The sequence below is a fragment of the Pinus tabuliformis genome, chromosome 7 (genome assembly GCF_031772625.1).
Source record: "Pinus tabuliformis cultivar Carrire ecotype Pingquan chromosome 7, CPIR1, whole genome shotgun sequence".
In the NCBI taxonomy this organism is placed as follows: Eukaryota; Viridiplantae; Streptophyta; class Pinopsida; order Pinales; family Pinaceae; genus Pinus; species Pinus tabuliformis.
Window position 1 is genome coordinate 1,316,862,917 of NC_142293.1, and position 13,053 is coordinate 1,316,875,969.

The window sequence follows — 13,053 nt, forward strand, 5'->3', positions numbered from 1 at the left end:
TGCTTTGCAGCTTATTATTTTTTCCTTCAAACATCTCAAAGTGTCTATTATATCAGGAGAGTACCCATCACCATGTTGCTCATATGATCTATAGGGAGAATCTCGTGAACTATAATCCACCATCTTGCTAGTCATCTTTGATCTTCTTCTTATTCCTAGAAGCATACCATGTTAGCTAAACCAAAATATAAACATAATCAACATACCTTAGTATAGTTCAACGGAGGATATCTCATCTACAAGATCAACCAGATTAGCACAATACATGTATAATCATAATATCATCAACATAACAACATCATGAACGACAACACCATCTTCATACCATGAACTTATGCATGACAACACAATTATAACAATGACCACCACCATGCATACATAACAAACACACATACAACCTTCATGCATGTGTGATAAACACATTCCTCCCATCTATTCCAAGGGTTGAACCACGCTCTGATACCACTATGTAACACCCTCCTCCCACATTTACCTAAGCTAACCCGCCTACCGAGGTAAACATGTGACGAATAATTACTATGATGTGATTCAACACCCCAAGTACAATTAAGGAAGTGGAATCGACAAACCAAAACTAACCTGACCTTCCTCGAGAGCTACACGAGCCCTAAAGACTAAACAACCACTCGAGGTGTCCAACCCCTGAGTTAACTTGCTTTTTAACTGAACTAAATTCCTACTCACTCCCATGACAAGACCTCAATGTGACTGTAACCCTGTAATCGCTCCCACAACAAGGCCCCCATGCGACTGTAGACTTTTTCACCCAGTTCTGTGCCAACTATTGCAAGATTTAAGCCACTTTTTCAGGCTAGTCTCGAGACCACTACCCAAAACTTCATAAAACTATTAGGAATGATAAATGACATAGGGACAACTTTTCACACAAAACTTAGACAATAAATTTTCCTCACCAAGCCTATCCATGACATACATTTCATCAAACACATCATGAACATGTAGTCTACAGGTCATAATTACATATCTGATCATAGGGGTCTCATACTTATCTAAGAATCGTCAATAAGGTCTGATGTCATCTCACAATAGTTGTATTATCGTCTATTAAGTCATCCATTCATTAAAATTTCATTTACTAACCAAAACATGATGAGAGCCATAATTCAAGTATGTCATAAGCCATGCTTATAACTAGCATATAACCAAATAAATATCGATGATAGAATAACCATTAAAGCCACATAATGACAAGCACATTTACACATTATACACAAGAGGAAATGATCTCTTATTAACATATGTAAATCCGACCAGGTCAGGCACTTCCATGTACCACCCAACCATAGATTAGGTTGAACCAAATCTTTCTTTAAACCAATCACCCATGTTTCATATTCCAAGCATGAATGTGGGACTCACAACAAAACAACCAAGGAATCCTCAGGCTTTACCGCAATCCCATCATATACCGGTTAAGGATTCCTAGGCCCAAACTCTCATCTATAAAACCAAGCTTTACTGCAATCCTGCCATATACCAGTCAAGGACTCCTAGGCCCAAATAAGAAACATACACTACCAGGATTTGCTGCAATCCCACAATATACCGGTCCAGGAATCACTAGGACTATACAAGCATGGATGCCTCTGGATCTCTCCACCTAAACTGTGATTAATTTTCTCGTCTCCACCCTCAAGCTTTACCGCATATCCCACCTTTATTGGTCCAGGGATTTCTGGGCCTTTGGGAATTTTCCTGAGACCACCTCACTCAATTTCAAAACCATATGGCAATCCAACTCAACCAAATGAAAGAACCCCATAACACCATGGCTATCCAAAAATGGCAAGGCAATGTTGAATACCACTGTCACACCTAGAAAACCCATGCCAATGATAACAAGAGAACCAAATACACACATGCATATACCATGCATGTCAAAACTAGCAAGGAAATCATACATGCAAATCGATACATGCAAGTAATCCCATTATATCTGTTTGATCCAACTCTTTGTTTCTTTATCTTTGTTTTCTTTTGCCTTCCTTGTCCTTCCTTTGCTTTCCTTTCTCCAATGTTGGAGTGCTCCAAGAATTCTCTAAATCATGTGCAAGAGTATGAGAGTACAGAGAGAATAGAGAGAGATCTGCAAAACTGAACTGACAAAAGTTGTGAACTGATCCTCAGAAGCCTTTTTATTAATGGGGCCTCTAATTTCTTCCATTTCCATTATTTTTCCTTCATTTTCCTCCTCACATGCAATCTGTGACCTTTCACCTTCATATTCTCCTAATTTCCTTTATTTTCATAAATAAAATGTTAATTAATGCCTCTTGGATTTCCAATGTCTTTTCCATTGCCTTTGCCAATTTCCCCTTAGCCATAATAAACCAAATGAACACCAGCTAGGATGTTTTTCCCAACAGTCAACTTGAAATATGTGTCCCATGACCTTGGTCTTATTTTTCTTTTATTAAATTTATTACATGAACTTTTAACCGAGGGTTGTTATAGAATTCAACTTCCTATAACTTATTATTGGATTTCTAAACAATAATTTGTTTGGCTCTAGAGTATGCTTGAGAAACTCTTTTGGAAATGTTTAATCACTTAGGAAAATCTCAGTACTTATTGTAGGGTACCTAAACCCTCATTTATACATGGTTTACAATTTGAAACAAATATTTAGATATATTCTTTGTTTCTATGTAAGTAGTTTCCATAAATATTCTAATTTTGTGGATTAATGTATCTATTTTCAATAGAATTTTGCATATGTTGTTTAGATACGTACCTTACTCTTTGTAAAATTAAATTCTTGGTGATTTTTTTTTACGTAACTCCTTAGCCTTAAATTTATAGGATTATTCTTTCAATTGTCTTGTATCTCTATAATTTAACAATTAAATATTTTTTTATCCTTACAGTCTCAATTTCTTCCTCAGTGATTCCCCTCTTCGAAACCCTTAACCAAAGTCAATATTTGGGTTTCTTCTAGGAAAGCTTTGAACAAAAAGATAGTTATAGGGTGCATGTGCATACAGGTTCTCTAACTTCTTTCTGAAAGTATTTTATAGATTAAATAGCTACTAAATGCAAAAATCACAATGTTTAACCAAAACACTTACACATATATAATTTATAGATATTAATAGTTCAATTAGAAATTTCTAGCCTTTTTTTATAACTAATATAACCTTTCTTTACCATATTCATTGTGATCATATGATTTTCATATGTGATAATTGTTATTATTTTTCTATATGATGTTCAGGGGACCAGGTGTGACAGTGCTTATGCTTTCATGAACAATTACTTTATACACACTCTGGCAGATGGTGGAGATGCGTGAAATGGTTCCAAGAAAGCACTTTGATCAATATCATGAACTTGGGAAACATGCATTTGGGGAGAAATTGGGTCTATGGATTGTTTTTCCACAACAATTGAAAATTCAAGTAAGTGGGTGTGGATATAGTTTACATGGACACAAGGGAAAATTCACTGATGAAGTTTCACGATACGATTTGCTCCTCCTTTAATAAGATCAGACAATATTAGTGGATAGTCATCTTTGGCTCGATTCATTTCTTCCTAGCACAATTGCCAAATTTCAATCAAATAGTAGGGATTTCACTTTCAACAACACTCATGTCTCTAAGGTAAGTTTAAGTTTATTTGGTGTCATAGATGGTTTTATTTCAACATAGTTTTGGGTTTGTTTGAATATTTGTTTTCCTTTTATTTTGAACCATTACAATAACTATTAATGTAATGCAAACTACAATAAGCTTTGAATGTAAGTTACTCCATTTAATTTAGAGTCTTGTTCTCCGATATAACTGTGCAGGAAAGAAATTCATTGTATCCTTATACTCATTCTCAATTATCTTGTATTATGATTTTTCTCTCTAATATATAAATCCTCAATCCTTGGGTATAGATACACTTTGAATATAAGTTAAACCATTTTTAGAGCCTTGTTTTCTGATATGACTATGTAAGAAATAATAATTTACTATATAAAACCTTAACATTGTGTAATAAAATCAGTTTATTTTCTAGAAAAAGCAAGATTGTCTACAAATATTTGTTCTTTAATTTGAGTGTGCATGAATTAAGTTATTTCCTAAAGAGAAAGCAAGATGGTGTACATATTTTTGTTCTTTGAGTTGATTGTGTAGGAAGAAATTAAGTTATTTTCTAAAGAGAAAGCAAGATGGTCTATAGAGCATTATTCTCTGTTTGGGTTTTCCTATAGAAATTTGGTCAAAGTATGCCTTTGGAAATGCTAGGAACTGTAGGTCATTTGTTTTTCTCTGAAAATGGTTACTAAAAAGACTTTAGTAAGTCATTCCAAAGTGTAGTTTGAATGGTTATTCAAAAATTTAAAGAGCACGTCTCTGCTAAAGATATTTAACCAACAATGAAGTTAGAAAAGTCCTAGAACGTGTTGTGGAAAGGTTGCATTTTTAATGTTTTGTTTGTACATGCTCTAGTAATTCTCTTACCATATATTGACCTTCGAATAAACCCAACATAAGTCAAGCACTCCATGTATAATGGAGAAATGAAGCAAGGGATCGAGAGTTGTAATTTGTGGGCCATTCTAAATAAATCATTTTAGTTGTAAATCCCCTAGTTGTAGTTTATGCCTCAGATATTCTTACTATTGTTGTGATCCAACTCTTAGATGCCCTTTTATGCCTACCAATTAGTACTTTAACTATGGTGCATTTTGACCTCAATAATGAAATGATGCCCCATTGTAGTCTGATCTAGTTGACCAAGACCATCTACAGTAAAACAAATCTTGGTTGTGGCATGCATATAGTGTTGGATCTGAAGGTAATTAGATGTTGGGAATTAGAAGCAATTATAGAAAGTAGAATATACATGAAGATTTTGTTGTACCTAATACCATCTAGTGTTGTTTCCCCAGGGTATGCGAACATAATTTATTTCCATTACATGGGATCTTAAACTTCCATTCATATGTCTTGTTATGCAACAATCACTTTTGAATCAAATGTATGGTATAAAACATGCAAATTGCATAAAGCACATTACCATATGGTTTATCCTTTACCATGAAATATTATATTACAAACTAAGCTAGTTATAAAGCCCTTGACTATATTATATACTTGATACCAACTTTCTAATTTGTTATGATTTTGGGTTGGTATTTCTTATCATTTGTATATTAACTTCTAATTTTGTGAATGTGATACCATGCCAAATAGTTGAGTTCCAATGCTTAATATGGTTATTTGACCTTGCCATACAACTTTAAATTGTATGCACAGGGTTTGTATTCCTTTTATATATGCTTGTATTTAAGAGCAATGAATGACCTTTTGTTTATGCTCATGCTATGACATAGTTGCTTTTGTAGTTCCATGTAAACTCCAATAGAATCACCTAGATTGTGGTTTACCTGTAAAACCTGCCAAAAAATTATGGTTTGCTTCTATTAATTCATATATGCTTGATCCAGCGCATGGTGTTCCTTTTGTTTTTCCTCTAATTTCCCTATGTTTTAAACTTTGCATACAAGTTGCATAAATTCATTCATGTCAACAATTTGTGATGTTTCCCTATGTACCCCACTATCTAGTATGCATGTTGCCTTTTTGGATGTTTTCCACATGTCTTGTTCTTGTCATATGTTTGTCTGCTTAAGATGAAAATCTCTCGCATGACGTTTTTCTCTGCTTGAGATAACTCTAACCCTTCTAGTGTTCCCTAACATGATTCTTTTACAACAGATCCCAAATGTCACAATTATGCTACCTGGTGGAATTCATTGTTGGGCTGATAGTCTTCCTCTGTGTTAATATTTGTTGATCTATAACCACTATATTTATGATTTTATTTTATGGGCAAGAAAGTTTGTATCATTCCTTATGCATAATGTTGTGATTGTTGAATGTGGAAGAGTCGAGACTTATTGGTTAATATACTCTCGTGGAATTTTGAAACCCAAAATAATCTTGTGAAGGATGAGCTCCCTTCAAGGTAAATTTTCTAGTTGCATTATTTTCATTGGTGTATATTCTTGCTCTACTCTTGCTAATCCATGACATGTATAAGTGGAGGGATGAAAATTGGGATATTTCTCATCAGGTTTATTAGTTTGTTGGTGTAGGTATATTATACAGAGGTGATCTTTAGCCTGTGTAGGGGAAGATGTTTGTTAATTCCATGTGTTTTTATTTTATATTATATTATATGTATTCATATACAAAACATGTTTAACAAAAAAGAAAGGAGAGGTAGAGGTGGTTTACAGCTTGAGTAAGAGAATATGTTTGTTACTTATGTGTGTTTCTTATATATATGTACACATATAAAAAATAAATCTATGTTAATTTTCCTTTTCACTTGTTCTACTCAACCCATTGGCACCCTGTTAATTGATTGAAATGTGGGTGTTGTTTCTTTGTGCAACTATTCCACTATTGCTTGGGGAGCTTCTACTCATCATGGTCGAGACCTTGATGTATCTTATGGTTATAGGGATACCACCACAAGTAATGTTGTCTTTGTTGTGTTTAACACAGTTTTGCATATGCTGGACAAAATGTGCTTATGGAAATTCAAGCCACCATTCCTACGAGTCTTGAGAAGCCATTGAAGATCCCAATGTGGAGGGGTGTAGTTGTGGCATATATAATAGTTTTTATATGTTATTTTCTATTTTCCTTAGTTGGCTATTAGACCTTTGGACAAAGCATCGAAGACAATGTGCTTATTACACTCAACAAAACCACCTAGCTTATTGCAATGGCAAAGCTTATAGTGGTAGTCCATGCCATTGGAAGTTATCAAGTATATTTTTATGCCTTTAGATCTATGTTTCTTTGTGTTTTGTTTATTTAATATTTAAACATCTATAAATAAATGAGTGGTAAGTGGTTGATAGAGGTTTTATTATATAAATAATTTAAATTCAAATAAGTAAATCAGTGAGGGTTTTGGGACAGTGTAGTAGGTCCAATGGTTCAAGCCTAGTTGAGTATAGAGTCATTGTACGTAGGTTCAACAGGGAAAATTTTAAGGATTGACGTTTATCTTAAAGTTTAGAAACCTTGGCGAATCTTACTAGTTACTAATATGTAAATTGTAAAAATTTTGGTGATGTTTTTGTAGAAATATTTAGATTTCTAATGATTTTATATTAGTCGATATACTATTTTGGCAATTTTTAAGGTAAAATAATCGTGTACTATAAAATTTGGGTGAATGTTTTAGAAAAAAATGGAAATTGGCCAATCTTTTTTTTGGAAAAAACATGGAAAACTAGCCCACCTATGAATACTAGCCCCCAAAATTTTCCCTGAGGTTCAAATTTTGTTGAGTATAATTATTGTATGTGAGGAAAGTTGTTGAGATTCTTAGTGTTTGTTTTGTTACCTAAAACTTGAGTATATTTAGATTGTAGATTTTGGAATATATAGGAAAATCTATAGAAATGAGTGAAGTAATATTATTATTTTAAAATCTATAAAAATGAGCGAACATTTTGACACATTCTTCATTTATTATTTTTTGAAATTCCAAACAATGAATAATAAAAATGGACGCACAATAGCCTAGAACAATTGTGGTTGCATTAATAAAGAAGTGAATGGATATCAAATATGTATGTCACACTTATTGTAACACACCCATATTTAAATTAGTTTTGGTGCATTTTTTGGAGATGGAAACTCATCCTCCATTTATAAATGTTTGGGCAGCGAAGTTGAGTTGCACTTATCTACAATGTCATATTGTTGGAATATATGAACAGTGGAAACACACTAAACAAAAACCATTCAATAGTTGTGGAAAGACAATTTGTGTTAATTTTAGTTACTTTTCTATGTATGACTAGATTAAATTGTTTGTAGATTATTGTGTATTATTGCCTTAGAAAAGGGTGTGAGATTGAGGTAACTTCATTGAGTTATTTTTATTAAGTTAAAAGTAGGGATTGCATGATTATAGATTTTACAAAGATTATGCCATTATGTGTCAAGTATTTTTTTAAATCAATGTCTATATATGCAATTTCAAGGGCCGATATAACTCCTCGCACAATTCTTTAAAGAGTGCTAGCTCAATGGAAGAGCACATACCTTATAAGTAGGAGGTTGGTGGTTTGATTCCATCGTGCCCTAACATGAATTAATTAATGATGTTGTAGTTTGTTTTTAATATAATACTTTTTATATTGATTTATTTCAATGGTGAGATATTTTTCTAGATTAGTTGTTTTATATTTTCTCTAAAAACACAAAAGTGATATCGTATTGTCTTTAAATATAATTTTGCATTGTCTCTATTAAAGACGTCGTCTCTATAAAGACAATATGCTTTTAATCCCAACTATTGTCTTTGTAGAGTCAAAAATCAATTTGCGTCCTAAGAGACAATAATGTTTGGGTTATATATTGTCTTTATAAAGACAATATTTAAGACAATACACAAGTGTTTTTCCCCTCATGTTAAGACATTTTACCCAAAAATTATCTCAAATATTGTCTAAAAACCATGTCTATGTTGTAGTGAATGAAGTTGTATGATGTATGATGTACTCCTGAGGATTAGTAGCAAAAATTAGTGTTGAAATTTTTTCTTCACATTTCACATTTGTTCGTGGACAAAACAATGACAGTACTTTTATTTGGTCTATACATAACACTGGTGTTTTTAATGATTTTCTATATATTATTGAGATTATTGATTATATGTGATGTATGTTTTTGTAGAATTTAACAGTGAAATAGCTCTGCAAGAATGGTTTCGTTATCCTATAAACTAATTTTATACACCAATTTGGTATATGGCTTAAGCATGACCTTCAAATTAAATTATTATTATTATTCTACAAAAAATTAATAGTAACAAAATTTGAACATTAAAGTGTTTGTGACAAAGTATTTTGGTACAAATTTTAACATTCCTAAACCTATGTTAAAATGCATTCAACTAATTAAATATGTTTTGAAATTCCCATAAAATAATAACGATTATAAATATAAAAATGGTTAAAAAAAAAAAACAAAAATTAGAATGGACGAAGGCACCGTACACTTTTTCAAAAGGCTTGTGCATAGGAAAGATGTTGATACAAAGTTGGTACCAAATCTTATGACAACTGTGATGCAACTTGGGGAAGAGCGGTATTTATCACAATCTAATGGAATACGGTCGTCCCAGTCGTCCATGGATTTGCGTGAATGGATTACATTTAAGTTAACATGTGCCATATATGATACTTTATTGAAAATAATCTCAGTTCATAGAATGCCTCCCACCAGTTCTGGTATTTCAATTTATAAATAATATTTCTGTATATATTTATCTGGGAAAATACAATATATAAACATCTCACTGCATTTTTTGACTATGCTAGCCACTTAGAAACAACTCTCAGTCCTATGCTTCAAACAATTGCTCTACTCCACTGTGGATTATGACAATTAATTAACAAATGTGTCAATCCAGTTGCCAGTTTCGCAGGGACTACAGCCTTCTTGTGCTATTTCTGTGATCTGAACTCCAGAATCATAAACAGAGCCTGGCCTCCAGATTGCGGGCAGTAAATTTCTTGTAGGCCACACCCAACTCCCATCGTACCCGCCTGTAACCAATAACCGAAACGACAGGGAACCTATGGGAGGATTCTGAATGCCCCAAATTGCACCGTTTTTGCGGGTCATATCCTGCCAACCTGATGATCCCACCTGCAAAATCCAGGAAATCTTTTAATCATAGGTACCTAGAAAAGTTTGGGCAATAAATAAATTACTTGGTGTAATTTATGTCAATAATAAATATGGGCAACCAATATTTAGGAGGTCAAAGGTTTTTAAGGTGCTCCGGTTGGATATGTTCACTTCAGAAAATATACTTGTTTAAATGTAAAGATAGACATATACAGTTTTACTACATTAATATACAATTCTACTACATTAATAGATCTATAGACTGAAAAATATGTATGGCCATAATTATGTTTCTGAATGGAAAAAATGAAATAATGTTTTTAAAAAATAATATTATCAGAACCAAAGTCAAGTGTCACATGGATACTCACCCGGTCAATGTCGACTGCTGTAATGTCTGTTTGGCCTCCTTGATACAAAAACTGGACAGCAAGATAGTCGGGATATTTACTGCTTTTGTCTACTTTCACAGTCATGTTTTGGCTTCCATAGTCACAGGGGATTCTGTAATAGAGTCAAATGTAAACATTCATAAGTTTCTGTTTAACTTCCTTGCCTCTGCAGTGACTGTTCATTTCTAGATCACAATCACTACAAATATATGTCCCTCAAAAACTTCTCAGTAAAAAAGGTATAGTCAAATAAGATGTAAGAGTACCCAGGTTAACTTTAAAAGGATTCTAAAATAAGATGGCCACTGCCCTCTACCCTCCATTGGAATTCAATAGGCTAGTCAATAATTTTATTACTAAGTTACAACTTATAAGTATTCAGGTAACGAATATTTTGAGCTTATATAAATCAGCATTTTTTTCATCTGAAAAAAAGGAATACTTTAACCTAAGTTCCTAACAATGATTAGTATTTCATGTTGCATCAGTCAAATAAAATATTCAAAATTTAGAAAACCTATCAATTAACAATTTAAATGCAAGTTTCATTACGGAAAGTCAAACATCTTTATGTATCTAAATTACAGATTTCCGAATATTTTGGAATTTGACCAATCAGAGCTAAGTTAATTAATCTAGATTTCTGAATATTTTGGAATTTGACGAAGTAAAACTAGATTAATTGGCCATTAACAGAATAACATTAGACAATTCTAAATAAACTAAAAATACATAATTCATTTAACTTAGAAAATAAAATTAAACAATTAACTTAATTTTTTTTTCAAATTTCAAAATATTCCCAAAATCTACCCTACAAATTAACTCTAACCCAAACCCAAATAATAAATAAAATCCCTAACTATCATGCTCACCGTTTATAGTCTACATCCACGGTTCCCATCTTGAGAAATTGAGCAGCTTTGCTAGGTACCGCCAGTTTCGAGAAACTGCGAGCGGAAAGAACAAAATCTGTCTGAGTGCTTTTTGTGAAGTCTGTAACCAAAACTTTCACTCCAGATTTGGTGCAAACGCCTGGATCTGTGCATCTTATCTGAATCAAAATCAAGATATTAATATCAAAGAAAAATCAGAATTACAATTCAGTTTTCATCCATGAAAATCCTCAAAAACAGCAGTTTTTTTAGTCCCATGCCTGATAGCAGGCGCCGCATCCTACGCCTTCTCTGTATATTTTGGCACTTGCGCTTGCCATGACCAGCCCTCCACGAGCAGTTAAGCTTGTTGCAGAGTTCCCATATCCACATGTGCCTTTTACCATGGAAAACAATTCAGAGAATTTATAAATGTGCTGACTACTAATTTTAATGCAATTGAAATTTCCTGAAAAATTCCAAAAAGATTTAATCCATACCATTAATATTAGCCCGAGCGAAAGAGGCGACTTTGGATTTGTGAAGGCAGCGGTCACAAGATAATGCTGTGGAAACCATAGATAGCATCCATACTGCAAACAGCAGGGGATTATTGAAAATCTTCATTATAATAATTTCTTCGTCAAATGAAGCGGATCGACTGTGGGGAACAAAAGGGCAATGAGGAGTAATCAGTGTGGATCTATGGCTGAAGCTTGGTAGCTTTTATAGATGCAGAACAGGGAAGGAAGAAACCAAGGAAAACGCGTTCAATGATGACCGGCAGCCGTAATTGGGAAAGCTGCACCAGATCGCAAGCACTTACTATGGATTTGAACTCCTGCCAACTGTTGTTTCAGTGGACGTCAGCGACTTGATGTACACGGTAAACCGACATGGGTGTTTGAAAAACGTGCCGTCAAATCCGTTGGTGGATTATTTAAGAATTCCGAACTACTTTAATTACTTTTTCATAGCATGTTTCCAATCAGATTAGTTTTACCGGCAGGATACTTGGAATCGCGAAGTAGCCGACCTATTTGGAATTTGGAACATGATATCCCTGTTGGTGTACGGCTGTAAAATGGGGGTGCCATATTTCTTCCAACATGGTCATTGTATTAGATTTTTTTTAATGTTTTCATTTGGCGGGAACAGAGTAGATGGTAACAGGACCTATTTTTTTTGTTGGCTATCGTAGTAGTTTTGAAGATATCTATATACTTAGATTAGAAGTCACATTCGATATGAGATATGAGGGAGTTTCATAATTCTCTGGGTTTATTTTTCGATTCAAGATTATGTGGAGAGGTGAACTGCATATAGTGTTATGTAACTATTTATATTAATACTTAATAGGAGAATGTAGTTTTTTTTTTTTAAATGTATTAGATTTAGACTAAAATGGCATTGTTTATGGAGGCCACATTATGAGTGGATGGTCTAGAATCAGGTTAAAAATTCTTCGAGAAATACAATTCTAATTATGGGAGTGTTTAAATCTTTTTTAATGACAAAAATAGATTCAGCAAACTTTTTTTAAAATCATGCAGGAATTTCAATTGTTTCTCATAATTGTGTTGGGACTATGCCAATGTGTCAGCGATTTTTCATTTTTCACAGTACTAAATTGATGTTTACATTTAAAAAAGTGTTTTAAACAATTAAAATTCATGTTTACATTTGAGAAAGTGTTTTAAACAATTAAAATTCAACATCTAATTCAAAATTGTGATCAAGTTTCTTTGAAATTATGATAGATAGTTTATATATATATCATTTTTCAAAATTATGTTATTCTTCATTTTGAAAAGTGAGATAAATTATTGAAGAGTTTGAATGTTTTATTTTTTCTTATTAATTTTCACATTAATTTAATTATATAATTGTTTAAAATAATTTTTTAAATAAATAAATGAATTCAGCATCTTGGAAAATCTCAATTATTTTTATCATAATTTTTATTTTTGCATCTTACATTACTGAAACTCAAAATTACAAAAAATCTCTATAATATTTTCGGCTTGGACAGAATGGACAAGAAAAAATATGCAAAAAAGAACAAAAACATGTAACATCTAACCT

At 32.8% G+C, this 13,053-nt stretch overlaps 1 protein-coding gene and 1 pseudogene across 1 annotated transcript; one reads left to right on the top strand and one right to left on the bottom strand.

The window, feature by feature from the left end:
• The first annotated feature begins 3,248 nt into the window (after nt 1-3,248).
• Nucleotides 3,249-7,052, top strand: LOC149252401 (lysine histidine transporter 2 pseudogene; annotated as a pseudogene).
• A 2,219-nt stretch (nt 7,053-9,271) lies between these two features.
• Nucleotides 9,272-11,801, bottom strand: LOC149252402 (expansin-like A1). Its single transcript, XM_089459685.1, has 5 exons — nt 11,469-11,801; nt 11,250-11,365; nt 10,969-11,147; nt 10,073-10,205; nt 9,272-9,719 (listed from the first exon to the last, which is right to left on the bottom strand). The coding sequence occupies exons 1-5, from the start codon at nt 11,593-11,595 to the stop codon at nt 9,456-9,458; spliced, it is 819 nt and encodes a 272-aa protein (XP_089315811.1). The 5' UTR covers nt 11,596-11,801; the 3' UTR covers nt 9,272-9,455.
• Between the last annotated feature and the right edge of the window lie 1,252 nt (nt 11,802-13,053).